The sequence below is a fragment of the Felis catus genome, chromosome C2 (genome assembly GCF_018350175.1).
Source record: "Felis catus isolate Fca126 chromosome C2, F.catus_Fca126_mat1.0, whole genome shotgun sequence".
NCBI lineage: Eukaryota > Metazoa > Chordata > Mammalia > Carnivora > Felidae > Felis > Felis catus.
The window spans coordinates 66,797,337-66,819,995 of NC_058376.1; the positions used below are offsets into that span (position 1 = coordinate 66,797,337).

Below are 22,659 nucleotides of genomic sequence, written 5' to 3' on the forward strand. Positions count from 1 at the left end.
GTGCAATTGTGAATGGGATCAGATTCTTTATTTCTCTTTCTGTTGCTTCATTATTTGTGTATAAAAATGCAACTGATTTCTGTACATTGATTTTGTACCCTACAACTTTGCTGAATTCATGTATCAGTTCTAGCAGACTTTTGGTGGAGTCTGTCAGGTTTTCCATGTAGAGTATCTGTTGTCTGCGAAAAGTGAAAGTTTGACTTCATCTTTGCCAATTTTGATGCCTTTGATTTCCTTTTGTTGTATGATTGCTGAAGCTAGGACTTCCAACACTATGTTAAACAACAGTGGTGAGAGTGGACATCCCTGTCATGTTCCTGATCTCAGGGAGAAAGCTCTCAGTTTTTCCCCATTGAGGATAATATTAGCTGTGGGCTTTTCATAAATGGCTTTTATGATGTTTAAGTATGTTCCCTCTACCTCGACTTTCTCGAGGGTTTTTATTAAGAAAGGATGCTTAATTTTGTGACAGGATCATATGGTTCTTATCTTTTCTTTTATTAATGTGATGTATAACATTGATTGGCTTGAAAATATTGAACCAGCCCTGCAGCCCAGGAATGAATCCCACTTGATCATGGTGAATAATTCTTTTTATAAGCTGTTGAATTCGATTTGCTAGTATCTTGTTGAGAATTTTTGCATCCATAATTCATCAGGGATATTGACCTGTAGTTCTCTTTTTTTTCTGGGTCTCTGTCTGGTTTGGGAATCGAAGTATTGTTGGCTTTATAGAGTGTGGAAGTTTTCCTTCCTTTTCTATTTTTTGGAACATCTTGGGAAGGATAGGTATTATCTCTGCTTTAAATGTCTGGTAGAATTCCCCAATCCTGGTCCAGGACTCTTACTTGTTGGGAGATTTTTGATAACTGATTCAACTTCTTCACTGGTTATGAGTCTGTTCAATTTTTCTATTTCTTCCCATTTGAGTTTTGGAAGTGAATGGGAGTTTAGGATTTTGTCCATTTCTTCCACGTTTTCCATTTTGTTCGCATATAATTTTTCATAGTATTCTCTGATAATTGCTTGTATTTCTGAGGGATTGGTTGTAATAATTCCATTTTCATTCATGATTTTATCTATTTGGATCATCTCCCTTTTCTTTTTGAGAAGCCTGTCTAGAGGTTTATCAATTTTGTTTATTTTTTCAAAAAAACAACTCTTGGTTTCATTGATCTGCTCTACTGTTATTTTGGATTCTATATTGTTTATTTCTGCTCTGATCTTTATTATTTCTCTTCTGGTGGGCTTGGGGTGTCTTTGCTGTTCTGTTTCTAGTTCCTTTAGGTGTGCTGTTAGATTTTGTATTTTGGGATTTTTCTTGTTTCTTGAGATAGCCCTGGACTGCAATGTATTTTCCTCTCAGGCCTGTCTTTGCTGCATCCCAAAGCATTTGGATTGTTGTATTTCCATTTTAATTTGTTCTGTATATTTTTTGATTTCTTCTCTAATTGCCTGGTTCACCCATTCATTCTTTACTAGGTTGTTCTTTAACCTCCATGCTTTTGGAGGTTTTCCAGACTTTTTCCTGTGGTTGATTTCAAGTTTCATAGCATTGTGGTCTGAAAGTGTGCATGGTATGATCTCAATTATTTTACATTTATTAAGGGCTGTTTTGTGACCCAGTGTGTGATCTATCTTGGAGAATGTTCCATGTTCACTTGAGAAGAAAGTATATTCCATTGCTTTGGGTTGCAGAGTTCTAAATATATCTGTCAAGTCCATCTGATCCAATGTATCATTCAGGGCCCTTGTTTCTTTATTGATCCTGTGTCTAGATGATGTATCCATTGTTGTAAGCGAAGTATTAAAGTCTCCTGCGATTACCACATTCTTATCAATAAGGTTGCTTATGTTTGTGATTATTTTATCTATATGGGGGCTCCCGTATTTGGCACATAGACATTTATAATTGTTAGCTCTTCCTGATGGATAGGCCTTGTAATTACTATATAATGCCCTTCTTCATCTCTTGTTACAGCCTTTAATTTAAAGTGTAGTTTGTCTGATAAAAGTATGGCTACTCCAGCTTTCTTTTGACTTCCGGTAGCATGATAGAGAGTTCTCCATCCCCTCACTTTCAATCTGAAGGTGTCCTCAGATCTAAAATGAATCTCTTGTAGACAGCAAATAGATGGGTCTTGTTTTTTTATCCATTCTGATACCCTATGTCTTTTGGTTGGCACATTTAGTCCATTTACGTTCAGTGTTATTACTGAAAGATATGGGTTTAGAGTCATTGTGATGTCTGTAGGTTTCATGCTTGTAGTGATGTCTCTGGTACTTTGTGGTCCTTGCAACATTTCACTCACAGAATCCCCCTTAGGATCTCTTTGTAGGGCCAGTTTAGTGGTGATGAATTCCTTCAGTTTTTGTTTGTTTGGGAAGAACTTTATCTGTCCTTCTATTCTGAATAACAGACTTGCTGGGTAAAGGATTCTTGGCTGCATATTTTTCCTGTTCATCACATTGAAAATTTCCTGCCATTCCTTTCTGGTCTGCCAAGTTTTAGGAGATAGGTCTTCTACTACCTCATGTGTCTACCTTTGTATGTTAAGGCCCGTTTATCCCTAGCTGCTTTCAGATTTTTCTCTTTATCCTTATATTTTGCCAGTTTCACTATGATATGTTGTGCATAAGATCGATTCAAGTTATGTCTGAAGGGAGTTCTCTGTGCCTCTTGGATTTCAATGCCTTTTTCCTTCCCCAGATCAGGGAAGTTCTCAGCTATGATTTGTTCAAGTACACCTTCAGCCCCTTTCTCTCTCTCTTCCTCATCTGGAATTCCTATGATATGGATATTGTTCCATTTGATTGCATCACTTAGTTCTCTAATTCTCCCCTCATACTCCTGGATTTTTTTTTTTATCTCTCTTTTCCTCTGTTTCCATAATTTTATCTTCTAATTCACCTCTTCTTCCCTCTGCCTCTTCAATCCACGCTGTGGCCTTCTCCATTTTATTTTGTACCTCATTTATAGCATTTTTAATTCATCATGACTATTTTTTAGTCCGTTGATCTCTGTAGCAATAGATTCTCTGCTGTCCTCTATGCTTTTTTCAAGCCCAGCAATTAATTTTTAAGTATTATTCTAAATTCTTGTTCAGTTATATTGCCTAAGTCAGTTTTGATCAATTTGTTAACTGTCACTACTTCCTGCAATTTCTTTTGAGGAGAATTCTTCCATTTAATCATTTTGGCTAGTTTTCTGCCCCTTATGCATTTTATTTTTATTTTTTTTTTCAACGTTTATTTATTTTTGGGACAGAGAGAGACAGAGCATGAACGGGGGAGGGGCAGAGAGAGAGGGAGACACAGAATCGGAAACAGGCTCCAGGCTCTGAGCCATCAGCCCAGAGCCTGACGCGGGGCTCGAACTCACGGACCGCGAGATCGTGACCTAGCTGAAGTCGGACGCTTAACCAACTGCGCCACCCAGGCGCCCCCCCCTTATGCATTTTAAAAGCTTGTTGTAGGCTCTGCACTGTGAGCACTGCTATATTAAAGGAGGGTCATACACTGTCCAAGGCCTGTCCAGGTGGTGTTTTTTGGAGATTGTTACTTGCTCTCTGTTGGTATGACTTTGGTTATTTTATTACCCTACTTTGTATTACCCTACTTTGGACCCTCCCCCAGGTGTGCTTTGATTTGTTCCTTGGAGTAGCCCTGTAAAGGAAAACAAAAAACAGGAGACAAAAACACACAAACATGCAAATAACACAAACAAACAAAAACTAAAAACACAAAACCCCAAAAACACTGACTACAAGAACAGGGTGGAGGCGGTGCTGTTGGAAGAGCACATACAGAGAAATGACGGGAGTGGGGACAAAAAAAATAAATAAACATTGACTAGGCAGAGAGACTAAAAGGCTTAATCCAGAGAGAGAGAAAGGAAGAAAAAGAAGGAGGTAGGGAAAAAGAAGTGAAGATAAAGTTACCCAGGCAGAGAAACTATATGGCTTGATTATTCCAGAGAGAGAGAAAGGAATGTAAAGAAAGAGGTGTAGAACATTCATCAAGAGAATGGATTAAATATGTCTGTTTACACAAACCACTAACCAGAGTAACCAGCCTAGAGGAGGGAAGAGATAAGGAGGAGAAATGGGGGGAAGAATATATCTATATATCCAGAATTGACCTAGAGTTAATCCAGGCAATGCTGCATCATTGGTCTGGAGGATCTGTCCACACAGGGTCTGTCCAGCTCCAGTATATATGCAGTTACCCGGTAGGAAGGGGCTGGTTTGGTATAGTCTGGACCCACCTCCACTATAGGCCCTGGGACTAATCCCTGAGGGCCCGCCTTGCTGGTAGTGGTGGTGGAGGGGTGGAAATGGCGATCCCTCAGTCTCTTCTCCATGGATCCGGGCCCTGTGGACTCCGTTTGAGTCATCCTCACTGTGCTGCGGGCACAGACTGGGTGGTCCTTCTCTCTCCTCCAACTCCCCTGACCCTGTGCTTGGCTTAGGATTCCAAGTCCCGCTGCATGTGCTTTGGCACTGGGGAAGCGCCTCTTAGTGCCACCCGATATGTGGTCCCAGCTGGCATTGTCTGTGCCACCACACTTCAGGGAGGGCTGCTTTCTCCTACCTCGGACTGTGCCCCCGACCTCTGCGCTGAGCCCTGGGGGTGGCTGACTGCATGCAGGCAGATGTGGGCAAGCTTTGTCGTTTTCCACACCACTCCAGGGATGGGGCCACTTTCTCCTACTGGGGTCTGCCCCTTCGGCCCAGCCACTGAGCCTGGAGATGGCCAGCACAGGCAGGCTTTGTACTATAGCAACCCTCCAGGGAGGGGGCCGCTTTCTCCAACTGTGGACTGTGCCCCTGACCTACCACTAAGCCTGGCTCCCCTCCTCCTCAAGTGCACCAACAGGGAGCCAGACCTAGTCCAAAGAAGGCCCCACAGTTAGAGATAGATCCTTCTCAGTCCCAGTCCGAGGTCTTTCTCCTATCCAGATACGGTCCTACACTTCCCTAGCCACTCTTTCTCTTCCTTTTGTGTCTCTGGAGAAGGGGGTTCCTCCCCTCCGTGCCCACGTGGCCTTTTTTTTTTTTTTTTTTTTAATCTCCCGCAGTTCGCAATCACCCACCTATCTTTTCTCCAGTTGACCTATTTTCTTCCTGGTAGATTCTGTCTCTTTTCTCCCCAGGCTCCTAGATTCAAAGTCCTTTGGCTTTAGCACTTTGTTTGAGAGATGAGAGAGGTATGGATCCCCATACTTCTCTGCCATGTTGACCCCTCCCTCTCCTTTAAAATAATTCCCTAGGAGGCTCTTAAGGACACTGTCTTCACTTAACCTAATAAGGAGTGCTTTGGAAAGATGAGTACAAGAATTTTTTGAGAAGTTTCATAGGGGTTGTCCTTTTTTGTCTTTTGTTGACAGTAGGAGATGATGGCAGAGATCCAGACTCCATAGTATCTATGGGGATTAAATATCACGGATTGGTAGGGGCCAGATGGTAATATTTGACCATCTGGCAATACAAACATAATTACCATAACAAGTAGTTAAGCCTGGATAGCAGTACAGAAATCTATGGTAATAGCTAAATTACCATGTCGTTTCTAGGAGCAAATTAGGTGAGCAGCTGACTGAGATATTGTTTGATTTGCATAAGCAGAAAAAAAAAATCAGCTCTTGACATTGACCACTGAAGTGGAAACTCACAGCACTTCACAGGCTTCTAGATATAAGTCAGCTCTAAGATCTAGAGCCCACTGATAGAAAGGGAGAGCCCAGTTGCCCCTGATGAAGGACCCTGAAGTGATTCCATAAGTACATATAGTAGTTATAGAAGCCATCTGTGGTCATTTGCAGAAGTAACTTTACTTTTTCAGTACTGTTAGCTATAGGGTTGGGGCAGACATTAATATCAAAAGATCCAGAAAGTGTTGTCATCCAGTTAGAGTCATGGCATATAGAACTAGGTCACTAGGTGATAAATGATGTTTTGACCCAAGTGTATCTCATAGTAGGTCTAATGGGTATGCAGACTTACCCAGTTATTTTACACCTCAATTGCATAATCTGTATAGATATGTGTAGAAGCTGGCATTATTCTCTTAGTGGTTTTCTGACATTGGAATTAGAGCCATTACAATTGGAAGGGACAAATGGAAACTCCTAAAACTTGTCTCTCCCTGTCATTCTTATAAATAAAAGCTAGGATATATTTCTGGAGAAGTTGCAGAAATTATCACAGTTAGACTTGAAGGATGTAGTAGTAGTGGTCACTTGTTGGATTCCATTGTCTGGGTCCTGCAAAAAACAAGATGGATTGAGCTTTGTATTAGTAGACCACTGTAAGTTAACCAGGTGATTACCCAAATCACAGATGCCTTGCTGTTGATACTTCTACATGTGCAGATCAGTAACAACCTATATCTCATGATGAATAATTACTGATTTAGTGAACTCTTTTTTCTCAATATATCAGCAGAGAAGATCAAAGCAGCTTGCTTTCATAGAAAGGGAAAATAGTATAACTTCATAATTTTTTCCTAGGACTGTGTTATTTTTCATACTCTGTCATAACATAGTTCTAAGGAAACTTGATTGTCTTAGCATTCTTTAGAAAGGATACTAGTTCATTTTCTTTGTTATGTGTAGCTCACAAGATCATGTCAGAGGGTGGGAAGAAAATCCCATAAAATCTGGGACCTTGTGTTATATGTGATGATTTTGAGGGTCTAATGGTCTGGGGCATGTAGGGGTATTTCCTCTAAGATAAAGCATAAGCTTTTGTGGAAAGTGCCATTTCACTTGACAGGCCTTTTTGGATTTAGATAATAGTATATAATGTCTTAAAAATTATTGTTTTATATCGTTTTTAAAGATTATCCAAAAAGCCTGCTGGTTTTAAGTGGGACCTAAGGAAGAAAGGGCTCCCAAGCTTCTTTGCAGTCCCCTTACCACTATGATCTAGTAGATCTAAAGGAGCTTAATGTATCTGGTAGATAAGAATGGTCTGTCGGAAAGCCCAATAAAAGGGTCACAACAGCTATTTTCCATTTTCACGGCAGTTCCTGGCATGCTAATGAGCTTTTGTAGAGACTGAACACCCAACCATGGGACACCAAATGACTATGTAAACTGAGTTGTCCAACATGACTTGTATATTATCATACTCATTGAGTCATAGGAATGGGTGAGGGAACTGACAAAAACCATTTTACAACAGAAGTGGTATATTCAGGAAATCAGTCTTCAGTTGTCTAAAAGGCATAATTAGATAAATGGGGGTCTAAGAATTACATCTTTTGCAACAATACCTTTGTCTCAACCCACATATATGGTCTCATGGGGTGGGGGATACCTAAAATCAACTGATGGAAGAGGACAGAATTCAGGCCTGCCTCATAGGTCAGATGATTGGTTGCTATTATCTAGATATTGACTGCTGCTCAATTACATCTCCACTTAGGGGTGATCTTGAGTAATCTGATGAGGAAAAATCTTTGATTCCCAAGTACTATAATTGGTTGCACATTTCATATAGAGAGTGAAACAATAATAAAAAATCTAGAAGCAAAAATTCCTTTCCATTTGGAAAATTTAAAACTCTTATTATGTAACTATTATGTCAAATAGAAAATAAAAAACAAAATTGAAGAATATATAAAAATTAATAATACTGTAATACTACACATTAAATATGGAATAAAATTTCTATGAAATATAATGAAAACAATTATAAAATAATTCATAGCTTTTAGTAGCCTTTAATACTTGTATGAATAAAAATTAGAAATTTTAATAAATTCAATAGACAACCAAAAAACTAGAAAAAGAATAAGAAAATAAAGCAAAAGGAAGCAGAAGAGAAATATAAAGACAAATGCAGAACTGATAGACTTAGTTCTCCTGTTTTTAAGCTGTTTTATAAATTAATATGCTGGTTCTTTGCATAGAACATAAACAAAATATACAAACTACTATCTAACCTGATGAGGAAAAAGAGGGGAAAAACAAAGTTACACAAATGATACACAAAACAAGAAGAAATACACTAAAAGTAAGGAAATTTTTAAATATCCAAATTAATGTCATGAAATTATTTTACACAACTCTAGCAGATATATTTAAAAACATAGGTGAAATTGGTAATTTCCCAGGAAAATAAATTTACCAACATTGACGCCAATAGAGACAGAAAGTTTGAGAAAATGAGAAAGTTATTCAATTACTATGTATAAATAAAAGTACCAGACCCAGATGATTTTACAGGGAAATGTTACTAAATTTTTAAGTACTATATAATACAGTACTACATAAACTATTCTAAAGCAGGAGTTGCCTCTGTGGACAGTGGGACAAATTTGGCCTGCTTTCTTTTATTGTAAATAAGGTGTGTGTGTGTGTGTGTGTGTGTGTGTGTGTGTGTGTGTGTGTGAGAGAGAGAGAGAGAGAGAGAGAGAGAGAGAGAGAGAGAGAGAGAGATTATATAGTCTGGAAAGCATAACAGATTTACTATCTGTCCCTTTAGGAAAAAAAGTTTAACAGCCCTTGTTCTGAGTATAATTTAAAAAAAGAAAATATTGGGACTCCTGTGTGGCTCAATTGGTTGAGTGTCTGACTCTTGATTTCAGCTCAGGTCATGATACCAGGATCATGGAATGGAGCCCTGCAGGGGGTTCTGCACTGAGCTGGAGCCTACTTAAGATTCTAGATCTCTCTCCCTTTATCCTTCTCCCCTGCTTTCATGCACTCTCTCTCTTTAAAATAAAAAAAAATAAATAAAAAACATTTAAAAATTTTTAAAAAGGAAAATATTGTGAGTTGTTTTTTTTTTTTTTAATGTTTGTTTGGAACACCTGGGTGGCTCAGTTGGTTAACTGTCGGACTTTGGCTCAGGTCATGATCTCACAGTTAGTGGTTCAAGCCCCGCATCAGGGTTTGTGCTGACAGCTCAGAGCCTGGAACCTGCCTCAGATTCTGTGTCTCCCTCTCTCTGCCCCTCCCCACTTGTGCTCTGTCTCTCTTTCTCTCAAAAATAAATAAACATTAAAAACAATAAACATTTATTTTTAAGATCGCACAGCATGGAAGGGGCAGAGAGAGATGGAGACAGAGGATCTGAAGTGGACTCTGTGCTGAAGGTGGAGAGCCTGATTTGGGGCTTGAACTCACCAACTGTGAGATTGTGACCTGAATCGAAGTCACTTAACCAACTGAGCCACCCAGGTGTCTCTAAAATTGTTTTTACTTTACGTGTGACAACTAAGCCTGATAAAGGTTGCACAAGAAGAAAACATGGATTTATTGAATTTATTAATATCAATGGAAAAGTCTTAAATAAAATATCCTATAGGACACAGTCTCCAACAGAATGTTCAAAAACAAAACACTGACAAATGGTGTTTTATTCAAAGTATGCAAAGATGGATATAATGAGAAAATCCATTAATATAGTTTGTTATTAACAGATCTTGAGAAAAATATCATTTCCATAGATGCTGAAAATGTCTTTTGAATGAAATTTAACATCCATTGTATTTCCACTTTTGATAATGAAAGACTATCCTATTTCAGATCAGTCCTCCCACTGGGAACTATAAAATCTAGACAAAATATTTTTGAAAATCTGTTTGAGGACACCAGAGAGTGACCAAGGCAGCAAAGATTTGTAAGTTCTTGATTCCAGAGAAAGAAGCCCAGAAATACTCCTCTAGGGATTTTCTCATTTGAAAAGAATGGCTAAGATATTTTGTAACCAAAATGAAATTTATTGGCTGAGAGGCTAAGCAGAGTTTTCTGCAGCTGTATGGGTCATGAGTAGTGTGGATAAAAAAAGTTTAGGGCAAGCCAAAAATAAGTCTCTGATAATCACTCTAAAGGGTGGCTCCAAAGGAATATGCCCTACAAGTAAGGTTGAACTGGAAATATACCAGTCCTCTAATGACTGAAATTTTTGTTAACATTATCTGAATCCTTTTTGGGATTAAGTTGATCAGCATTAGTCTAACTGACTGAAAAAATAAAAAAATCAATCATTTATGGAAGAAGAAAACATCACTCAGAGCCTTTATTTATCACTACATTTTTCCCATACTTTGCCTCTATACTTAAAGTAAAAATAACATGGTGTGTAAAAGAATCAGAAAGATCAAAATTTATCAGAAGCCAAGTGAACAGACAATAAGTAGAGACAGACCACCAGAAGATTCAAATAGCAGTTATCAAACATAAAACTTTAAATCAAACTTTAAAATGAGTGTGATTGAAACTAAAAATGATGGAGGTTTCAGCAGAGAAATGAAAAATACAACAGAGAGTAGAATAAACAGATGAAGAAAGAATTAGTGACCTGGGAGATAGGTAAGAAGAAAATATCCATTTGAGAGCATGGTAAGCCAAATGGATGAAGAGCATTTGGGACATAATGAAAAGGTGGAATATATGTGTAATTGGAGTCCTGGAGGAAGAAGAAAAGAATGAGACAGCAGTAATATTTGAAAAATGAATGGATGTTAATTTTTCAAAGTTATGACAGATATCAAAAATCTGAGATGCATTATGGACTCAAAGCAAACTTAACAAAAGGTAAACTTCACCAAAATATATCAAAGACAAAGAGAATAATCTTAAAAGCAGAGGATAGAAAAAAAATAAGACTAATAGCAGACATTTTAACAGAAAAATTGAAGACAATTGAGTGATTATGTGAAGGTACTAACAAAGAAAAGCACCTATAGAAAAAAAGCCTACACAGAATTCTATGCTCTACAAAAACACCCTTAAAAACATTGTCATGAAATTATAGCAATTTAACATAATTTGCAGTAATTAGCAAATCTACTCTAATGAAAAAAATGAAGTGTCGTAGATTTTGAGTCTAGAGTTCTCTCTTGTCCAGCAAGAGAGCAGGTGCAGAATTGAATACAAGAGAGGCTAATGTCCAAGAGCGCTGAAGAAGGGTCCTTGCTCCATATTTATTAGGATCAGAAGTCTTAAAAACGTGATGGATGTGTAGAAAGAGACAATGAAACAGTGATCATTAACTCAACTGTTGAGAGAAAATGGGCTTCAAAGATATGCTGTGTTAGGGGTTTGTGTCAATACAAAACAAAATCCTTGGCACCGAGCAAATGGCAGGCACCAGACCCCGTGTCTGTTTATCTTAACTCGCCTGGGGGATGAGACAGTACATGCTACCTCAGGGTCAAGAAGGTACTTTTCTTTTGCAAATTAGCTCCAAGCAATTTCACCCTGCTGCAGTGGTCTGTTGCCCTGTGCGCCTTTTCTCAGACCCTTTCATCCCGTGGAAGCAGCTTTCTGCTTTTGTTCTATGCTGGGGGTGCTTTCGCCTTATTTACCCATTCTCGGATGCTTTTGTCCTAAGCCTTGTTAACCCATTGGTGCAAGCTCAGAGAATTCCTAAACTTATTCCCCACACTAAAGGAATTCTCTAAGGGAATGAAATTGATTATAAAAAAAACAGAGATGTAGGAGGAATAAAGAACAAATATGGATAAATCTAGGGAATACTTTATTAAAATAATAATGACTTCTGGGAGTGTAATAAATTGAAAAATAATACACATGTAAGTTAAAAATAGGTAAAAGTTGGGATGAAGTCTCTGATTAAAGTTCTAAGGTCCTTCTAGCTCCTAGGAAGTAACACAAGTACTAATTTACATTATAGTTTGATAAGTCATGGAAACATTTTATATTCATGTGGGTAACACTAAAAGAATAAACATATGTATAATGGATAAGTTAATAGAGAACTGAGATAACAAAATTATTAACTCAAAATAAAGCAAAAAATGAGGGGCACCTGAGTGACTCAGCTGGTTGAGTGTCCGACTTCGGCTCAAGTCATGATCTTGTGGTTTGTGGGTTCGAGCCCCATGTCAGGCTCTGTGCTGACAGATCGGAGCCCGGAGCCTGCTTCAGGTCTGTGTCTCCCTGTCTCTCTGCCCTCCCCTGCTGTCTGTTTCTGTCTCTCTCTCAAATAAACATTAAAAAAACATATTTTTAAAAAACAAAAAAGGAAAAGGTAATATTAAACAGATGGGGCAAATATAAAACAAGTAGATTAGTTCTAAAGTATGACAGCAATTATATTAAATGTAAACAGACTAAAGGAAAGAAATTTTTAAACTGTTAAAACAATGATATATTGTTACAAGGACACATTTTATTTTTTAATTTTGTTTTAATATCTATTTTTGAGAGAGAGCAAGTGAGCATGAGCAGGGGAGGGGCAGAGAGAGAGGGAGACACAGAATCTGAAGCAGACTCCAGGTTCTGAGCTGTCAACACAGAGCTCGATGTAGGGCTCAAACTTACAGACTGCAAGATCATGAGCTGAGCCAAAGTCAGACACTTAACCCACTGAGCCACCCAGGTGCCCTTACAAGGACACATTTTAAACTTAAGGTTATAGAAAAGTTGAACATAAAAAGAGAGGGCAGATATAGCATGTAAACCCTAAGCAAAAACAAACAAAACTGATATAGCTATGCTAATATCACACAAATTAGATGTCTTAGTTCAGCTGCTATAGAAAAAATACTATAGTCTGGACAGCTTAAACAAGTTTTATTTTTCATATTTCTGAGGCTGGAAAGTGCAAGATTAAGGCACCAGCAGATTTGGTGTCTAATGAAGGACCATTTTCAAGATGGCCATCTTCTCACTGTGTCCTCATATAGTAAAAAGGGAAAGAAAGATTTGTAGAGTCTCTTTCACAAGGACACTGCTCCTTTTCTTTAGGTTTCACTCCCCACTGTTTTTAGAGAGCATGAGTTGGGGAGGGGCAGAGAGAGAGGAGAGAGAGAATCTTAAGTAGGTTCCATGCCTGGTGTGGAACCCAGCACAGGGCTTGATCTCACTACCCTGGGATTGTGACTTCAGCTGAAATCAACAGTCGGATGTTTATCAGACTGAGCCACCCATACACCCCTAAGGTTCCACTTGTAAGACCTAATCACTTCCCAAAGCCTCTCCTTTCTAATACCATCACAAACATAAGAAGCAAAAGTAAGCAGGGGCACCTAGGTTGCTCAGTTAAGTGGTTAAGCGTCTGACTTTGGCTCAGGTCATGATCTCGCAGCTCATGGGTTTGAGCCCCATGTTGGCCTCTGTGCTGACTGCTTAGAGCCTGGAGCCTGCTTAAGATTTTGTGTCTCCTTCTCTCTCTGCCCCTTTCCTGCTTGCAGTTTGTCTCTCTCTCTCTCAAAAATAAATAACATTAAAAAATTTTTTTTAAAAGAAGCGAAAGTAAGCAAATAAAGAAGTAATTAGGATAAAAAAATTTGAACGTGATTAACTTAATTGACATATATAGTACATTACACCCAACACCTGCATACCATTCATTATTTTCAAGTATACATGAAGTATTTACCAAAATTGTACATTTGCTGACCATAAATCATGTTTCAATAAATTTCTGGGGATTATAATAATACTCAGTATATTCTCTCACCCTGGAGAACTTAGCAAGATTATCAATAAAACATAAATAGGAAATCTCCTAAATACGTACTTAGTAAATAAACACCACACTTCTGAATAACATGTTAAAGGAGAAATCACTATTGAAGTTAGAATATATTTTAAGTTAAATTACAACTATGATATATCAAAACTTATGGAATGAAGCTAAAGCTGTGTTTTAGAGGGATATGTATAGCTTTTGTTGCATTTATTAAAAAGTTAAGAAAAGCTGTAAATCAATGATCTTAGAATAAAAATTGGAAAATAGTGAATTAAACTCAGAGAAAGTAGAAGACAATAAAGATGTGAAGGTTAATTTTATGTGTTAACATGAGCTGAACTGTGGGATGGCCAGATATTTGGTCAAATATTATTCTGGTGTTTCTGTGAAGGTACTCTGAGTGAGATTAATGTTCAAATAAGTAGACTGAGTAGAGTAGATTGCTCTCCATAGTGTGAGCAGGCCTCATCGAATGAGTTGCCTGAATAGAACAAAAAGGTTGACTTTCCTCCAAGATAGGCTGACTACTTTCAAACTGGGACATCAGCTTTTTCCTGCCTCTGGACTTGAACTGAAACATCAGCTCTTCCTGGATCTGGGGCCTGATGGCCTTCAGATTGGGATTACACCATTGATTCTTCTAGTTCTCATGCCATTAGACTCAGACTAGAACTACATTATTGGCTCTCTGGGTTTCTAGTTTGCCAATTAACCTTACCAGTTAACCCTTCTAGACCTGTCATAATCACATTAGCCAATTCCTTATAATAAATCTTTCTTTGTAGATACATCCTACTTGTTCTATTTTTCTAGAGAATTCTAATATAAAATATGAGAAAACAAATTAAAATAAACATAAAAAGAGAATGTAGTACGTTATCAAAAATGAAAGTTAATTCTGTGAAAACACTAATAAAACTGATGCATTTCTGGCAAGTCTGATCAAGAATCAAAGAGAACGCACAAAGGAACACAACCTATTTGCATTCATCCCAGGAATACAAGATTGTTTTAACTTTTCAAAATAAATGGAATTATCATATTAAAAGGAATATGGAGAAAAAAACATATGACAATAAAAAGGTAAGTATTTGATAAAATGCACCTTCCCTTTGTGGTAAATAAAAATCTCTTGTTACACTAGAAGAAAGGAACTCTATTATTCTGAACTTTATTTACCCAAAAATATGAAAATATCCTCCTTAATGGTGAATTAATGTTTTTCTTCTGCATTCAGAAATAAGACAAAGATCCTATCATACAACCTCTTCCATTTAATATTGTGCAGCTATTGATAATATTAGTTGTTAAAAAAAGATGAGAAAGAATTGGAGGTCTCATATGTAGCTTGTAGAAATAAAAATTGGTACAACCACTTTGGAAAACTACTTGGCATTATCTATTAAAGTTAAACATATTCTTACCCCATGAATCAGTATATACCTGACAGAAATGCATATGCATATTCACTAAAAGACATATACAAGCTTATTTATAGCAACATTACTATATTACCTGTCAGATGAATAAATTGTGGTATTGTCATACCCAAACAATGGAATACTATTACATTAATAAAAGTTAGTGAATTACTGCTATAAATATCATGTTCAAAAGTAGGAGCAGGACAGAAAAGGATATTTAATATATAATCCCACTCATATAAAATTCAAAAACAGATACTGATAACCTACAGTGTTAGAAGTCGGTAGTTACTTTTAATTTTTTTAAAAAGTGTATTCGTTTTATTTTGAAAGAGAGCATGAGCAGGGGAGAGACAAAGGGAGAGGGAGAGTGAGAATCCCAAGCAGGCTCTGCACTGTCAGTGCAGAGTTCTGTGCAGAGCTCAAACTCATGAACTCTGAGATCATGACCTGAGCTGAAATCAAGAGCCTTAACCCTTAACTGACTGAGCCACCCAGGTGCCCCAGAAGTCAGTAGTTACTTTTAGAGGATAAAGAGGAAATGGCAATGTTGACTCATTGAGGATATGAAATAGGCTTCTGAGTGTCTTGTATTGTTTTTATTCTATTTCTTGTTTTTCAATTATATTTTTTGACCCAGGTAGTAGTTTCATAGGTATATTCACTTCATAGTCATTTAAAGACACATCCATAATTTGTGTGCTTTTCTCTGTCCCTCAGTAAAAATATTTATTAAACACGTATTCCTGATAAAAGAAATTTATTTAAGAAATGAATCAATTCATACTCTCTTAGCTATATATATTAAATATATAGAGAATCCAGGATCTAAGTAGGGAAATATTAGGGACATTGCCACTAAAGGCAAGAAGAAAACAAGGATGCTCACCTTCTCCACTGTTTTTAATACTATAGGATGTTTTAGTAATGCAGTTAAGACAAGTGAAAATAATTAGAGTCATAAAATTGGAAAGAAAGAAGTGCAAGTCTCTGTTTTTGATTATGTGATAGTATATCCAAAATGCTTAATAAAATGAACACTAAAATGAGTATAAATAATAAAAAAATTTATAAGGTATTATACTAAAACCTAACCATAGAAACAATGCACTTTCAAAAAAAGATAATGAAGAGAAGATCCAACTTAAAATAGCAACCAAAAACTTCAAAGTGATTAGCTATAAAATTAATAATAAAATTTATATATGGAAAGTATCAAACTTCCTGAAAGGTATAAAAGTATATTTGAATAAGTGAAAGATATCCTTTACTCTTGGATAAGGTGACTTACTATTTTTTCCCATTTCTTGAAGTTTACTCTTTTTATTTCTTGACTTTATAAAGTGAAATGCTTATATCAGTAAAAAATTCAAAAATTTTCCTCTTTTAATATGTATTTCTAAAACAATAATTTTTGTTCTTGATGAGGCTAAATCTGTATCTCACAAGTTTTAATATAAGGCATTTTTGTTCAGTTCTGTTTCATACTTTTCACTATAATTTCTTCTTTGACCATAATTATTTAGAAGTGTATTTTTTAGTTTCCAAAATAGTTTTGTTAGTAACTTCTAATTTTATTTCATAGTTGTTAGGAAACATAGTATCTGTGATTTTGATTTTGTGGTATTTAATAAGTTAATAGATACTTATCAGATACCTATTTTCTTCAGATACTGTTCCAAGTCTTGATGATATAGTCAGAAAGTCACCTCCTTTGACTTTACAGTACTTAAATTCTATTTTGAGGGATAAATGTTTAATATTATATTATATAGTAATATAATATATAATTAGATAAAATGTATATATAATATATTTTTGTGACTTGGGTGATATTCATGTTTTGCTGTGGTCAGACATATTACGGATTGATCTTGTCTTGATTCATCATGGTCACAGAGTGTCCTTGTCAGATGTCTCTGGGTATCAGGAGCTTTTCTCTTTCTCAATTCTCTAAGTGATTCTAATATTTTTTTATACTTATTATATCATAATGTATAGTTATGTCAATAAAGTGTGACATTTTGAGGCTAGGTAGTTTATATTTTGTGATTTAATGAGGCTATTGCTGGTAATGTTTTATAAACAAAAAACTATCTTTCAGATATTTCTATGAAAAAATATAGCATTTTAGATTATTATTTCATTACATCTTAGGGTTCAAATTTTGAAAGATTATATTATTCATTCTCTTGCTAAGTGAGATTTTCTGAACTTTTTAGAGTGACAAACCTCCTTTCCATAGATTCCATAGGAATTGGTTTAATGATACATCATTTTCTATAGTATGCAAAAAGAGCTGATTTGAAGTTAAAAGTCATCTTAGTATAGTATTTATGATGTTTTATAAATTTTAACAAATATTTTTAAAGTTTACACTTACTTTTGACTTTTTTAATTTAGCAAGTCATTATGTCATTTACTTTATTTTAATTTAGTATGTAAAGCTCAAATTTTTGCAAATCAATGTTAAAATTTATTGTATGTAATTTAATGTTGAAACCTTTTTTATTTTAGTCATTCTGACAGGTGTAAGGTGGTATCTCATTGTGGTTTTGATTTGTGTTTCCCTGATGATTAGTGTTGTTGAGTATCTTATCATGTCTCTGTTGGCCATCTGTATGTCTTTTCTGAAAAAATGTGTAGTTAGGTCCCCTGCCCACTTTTAGTCAGATTATTTTTTGGTGTTGAGTTATATAAGTTCTTTATACATTTTGTATATTAACCCCTTATTGAGATGTCACGTACAAGTAACTTCACTAATGCAGTAGGTTGCCTTTGAAAATTAAAAATACAAATGGAGTGCCTGGGTGACTCAATCAGTTGAGTTCAACTCTTGATTTTGGCTCAGGTAATGATCCCAGTATTGTTGGATTGAGCCCCACGACAGGCTCTGCGTGCGGAGCATGCTTAAGATTCTCTTCCTCTCCCTTTGACCCTCTCCCTAGCTCATCCTCCCTCTCTCTCTCTCTCTCTCTCTCTCTCTTTCTCTCTCTCAAAAAAAAAAAAAAAAAGCATATGATCCAATAATTCCACCACTGGGTATTTACTCAAAGAAACCAATTATATTAACTCAGAAAGATATGTGCACCCGTGTTTATTGCAGCATTATTGACAATAGCCAAGATATGGAAGCAACCTAAGTATTCATCAATAGACAAATGAACAAGAAAGTTGGGGTATATATACACAATGGAATATTTGTAATCATAAAAAAGATGTGATTGTTACATTTGTGATAATATGGATAGACCTAGAAAGTATTATGCTAAGTGAAAGAAGTCAGATTGAGAAAGACAAATACCATATGATTTTACTCATATGTGGAATCTAACAAAACAAATGAATAAACAAACAAAAAACAGAATCGGACCTATAAGAACAAATTGATGATTGCCAGAGAGGAGAGGGGTGGGGGATGGGCCAAATGGGTGAAGGGGAGTGGGAGATACAGGCTTCCAGTTATGGAATGAATATATCACAGAAATAAAAGGCACAGCATAGGGAATATAGTCAATGATACTGTAATAGAGTTGTATGGTGACAGATGGTGGTTACACTTGTGATGAGCATAGTATAACATATAAAGAAGCTGAATTATTATGTTGTACACCTGAAATTAATGTAACATTCTGGATCAACTGTACTCAAATATTTTTAATTAAAAAATAAAGTTAAAAATAAAACCTTTAAACATGTTATAGCTTCAAATATACATTTATTTCATAATACGATATTTGAAAAATTTACATTTCCAGTTAAAACTAGTTCATTTATTTTTGTCATTTTTTTGTGTCCTATTATAAAATGTTGAGGTAAGTGATTAGGTCTCAGGATGCTATATAGGAGTAGCTTATAACCACCACTCTATTTTCTGTTTTTACCTCTGATGTTTTAGAATTATTGAAACATTTTTCTGTATTGTGTAAGAATGTTTATCAGACAAATACTACTGTGTTGTAGTAAAATCATCTTAAGGCAGATTTGTGGAAAATATTATCATTATTTGAGCACTGGCCCATTTTTATCCTTCCTGTTTTTTTAAACTAATGACAGAGTAAATATAACAATATAACTACAAATAATAACTCCGAATTATATGATAATAAAAATCAGCATGGCTAGCAGTAATTAGCCAAATGAGTTGAATATGATCATCTATTAATCATTATCTGTTCTCAAATTCTTCTGTTTTAAAGTGAAAACATGTATTTTGTTGTCTTCTTTATTGATTTATAAATATCAACCATTTTTAATGATGTAAACCTCTAGAATACGTTTGTGAACTTTTTAGGGCTCATAAATCACCAGTTTAAAATACATAACTCACCCACTCTCTGTATGGCTTATTTCACTTAGCATAACACCCTCCAGTTCCATCCACGTTGCTACAAAAGGCCATATTTCATTCTTTCTCATTGCCACGTAGTACTCCATTGTGTATATAAACCACAATTTCTTTATCCATTCATCAGTTGATGGACATTTAGGCTCTTTCCATAATGAGAGCCAAAGCATAAGAGACTCTTAAAAACTAAGAACAAACTGAGGGTTGATGGGGGGTGGAAAAGAGGAGAGGGTGGGTGATGGGTATTGAGGAGGGCACCTTTTGGGATGAGCACTGGGTGTTGTATGGAAACCAATTTGACAATAAATTTCATATATTGAAAAAATAAAATACATAACTCCGAGAGAAAATTGGATTTGATATAAAGAAATTAGAAACCAATTTGTGGCCATATTTTTGCAGTACATAGAACTGAATGGCATGTACATTAGTCATTAAACTTATCCCATTTCACCCTTTATTTCATCTTCATTTTCTATCCCATTTTTCTTTGTTCCAATTTTGTCATTTATTTTTCTGTTCTTATATATTTATGTTTCCTCAATTTCTCTTTGGAACGAGGCAGATTTCATTGGTAAATATTTTATATTGAACTAGAGTTTATTTGCCATTTTTTTAAGTAGGAAATATATATTCAGGCTCTAGAAAAATTGATATTCTAAATAAAGTTGTGTTTTGTGTTATGATTTTGCTTTATTGTATTAACATTAAGCTTTATTTGGATCAAGTAAAATTAATGTTGGAATTACAAAAATTATTGTTCTAATGTTTTCCAGTTGCTGATAGGTTATGAAAATGGTACTGTAGTATTCTGGGACTTGAAATCTAAAAGAGCAGAACTGAGAGTTTATTATGATGAGGTAAGTGATTTCTACTGAAATATTTGAAAAGGATATTATAACTTTGTGCCTGTTTTCTACTCTAAGCTTTGTACATTACCAATTTTTATCATTGGGAAACTGCCTGGTTCTGACCCAGTGCCTCATATTGACCGTTGGCATTTGCACAAGTTTTAACTCTGGATTGTTCTCCTGAATGAGAATTCTCCATTGACTGTTTTTGGGTCCCTTTTGGCATCTTATATACATTGATGCCTAATATCTATCCTTTTTCCTTCTTTAGGTTTTCCATGGTTATGTCTTGCCTCACTCAGTACCCTTAAGATCTTTAAAGACACTATTCACAACTTCCTTAGAAAATTCTTTTTCTGTGGCAGAAAATTTAAGAGGTCAGTTTGAAAGGCCTTATCATACAATACTTGCCTTCTCAGAATAAAGATTGATTTTGTAAATAGTAATACTTAAGAGTCAGTACGATCTTGAAGGAAGTTTTATTGTACATAGTTGAGACCATTAGGTTTTCATTTAGAGAAAGCAATGAACTGCTGTTTATCAGAGAATAGACTCTGCATTAATACTCTAGTTGTTTAAAGATTGATTCTATACCATTAATGATTTCCCCTTTCAGAAGAACCTAATATGAAGATAGGTTGGGGCAAAAAGTGAAAAAGGGTAATTACCTCTTATAGTTGTGGATATAAATGTAAGCTCTCAATTCAATTTTAAAAATAGTAAAGTAGGGAGAGTTAGGAAAATACAGGTCAAATAATCATTATCTGGTATCACCCGCACTTATATGGGAAGAATGCAGAAGAATTTAAGGCAACACTGAGATAAATAGAAAAATTAAAAAAAAAAACACATTTCTTCATGTTCTACCTCCCATCCTTTCATAACAGTTGAATTTTTAAATTCGATGCTTAAAGATAGAAGCTTTTGGCTATTTCATAACCACACACACACCCAATTTGTTTCTTAGTGGTTCTCGCAAACTGAGATTTTATGGTATGTACAAGATAATTCTCATAGTGACAGAGTTCAGAAGTACTTAGTTGGGTAATTTGGTCATGATTGGTGGAAGATACCCTGCAGGTGATGTCATACATTTATGCTCTGTGTGATGAACTTCTATTGCATCTTGAATCATAAGGAGAGAAGTCCCTGGGGAGCTAAGCTAGATTTTTCTTTTGTTAAATACACAAAATATAAAGATGACTAGTAGCTAGATAAAAGTACAAATATGATCTGAGTATTTAGCCAATTGGAAATAGAGTAGGCCATTGAAAAAGGAAATCCGAGCAAAATGCTGACTCAGCTGCTTTTTTTTATGCCCTAAAACAGTGTAGAAGGAAGAGTTCTAACCTTAAAAAGTGAGCAAAAACAACTTTTAGTGAAATTTTCAAATAAACATTAACAATGTTTAAGTCAGTAGAGTATTACACTACACCTACTTTATACCTAAAAATCATTTTAAATATTGACTTATGTATATATGTAGGTATATACATATAATCTATTTACTGTGATGCATAATTATATATCCTATCATTTTAATGGAGATAGTTATATATATCATTTTACTGCCAAACTTTTAAGACTTTCCTCAGCACTTTACCTCTTGTATTTAGAATTTACTTGTAATACTATTATGAAATGGTTTCTAATAAGTCACCAATGACCTCTTCATTATTTAAATAGTGACCCCTTCATAGTCTTTTAAGTTTCTCATTAAACCTGTGGCTTTACATCAGCCCTATCCTTCTTAAAATTGTGTCTTCCCTTGTCTGTGTCTTTCTACCTCATTTTTTGCCCCTCCTTTCTCCATCACTTCTTTCCTTAGTTTTCCTTTAAATTATAGACACTTTTCAGGATTCTATATCTTTACCCTCTTGATTTCTCCTCCAGTTTACATTTGTATTCATGTCCTTTTCCCATCATTTCAAATATTAATTTTATGTTAATAAATTTAAAATAAATTTATCTCTAACCCTTACCTTTCTCCTGAGCTCTTGATCCATATATCTAACAATCTATCACACAAGTCCAGGTATTCTCATTGACACTGAATTTACATTTAAAGACCTAAACCTTGTTCTGTGTTCTCTTTTTCAGTTTTTAAATTTTGATTATTTATTCCAGTTTGTAACCCTTAGAGTCATATTTAATCTTTCTTCTTTACATATCCTATGCTATCAGTTTTGTAGTCTCTTGATTCTGTTATATTGTCTATCATTCATTTCCTTTCTTTTTTTCATTCCCACATTCAATGTTCTAATCTAGGTTGTTATCTCTTGCCTGGAAGACTATGATAGCCTTTTAACTAATTGCATTTCCTCTGATATCTTACCTTTTCAGTATCTTTCACTAACAAGATTATAATTTTAAGACACAGATCATGTAATTCTCTACCTCAGAAACTTTGAATGGCTCCCAATTATCAACAATACAAAATCTTTATTCCTTGACAGGAGATTTAAGATCCCAATGTTATCTTTTCCCTTTAGTTTAATGCCATGAATCTTTATAAGCACTCCTCACACTTCAGGCATATTACTATCTGCTAAACATACCATTTATTTTCCACCTCCAAG

General features: G+C 35.4%; 1 protein-coding gene across 1 annotated transcript in view; it reads left to right on the forward strand.

Annotated features, from left to right (window-relative positions):
• The window catches only part of STXBP5L (syntaxin binding protein 5L), a 386,205-nt gene that overhangs the window by 157,758 nt on the left and 205,788 nt on the right, over nt 1–22,659 (forward strand). The window contains 1 exon segment of the mRNA XM_045036998.1: nt 20,006–20,089. Within this exon segment, the coding sequence (XP_044892933.1) occupies nt 20,006–20,089 (84 nt within the window).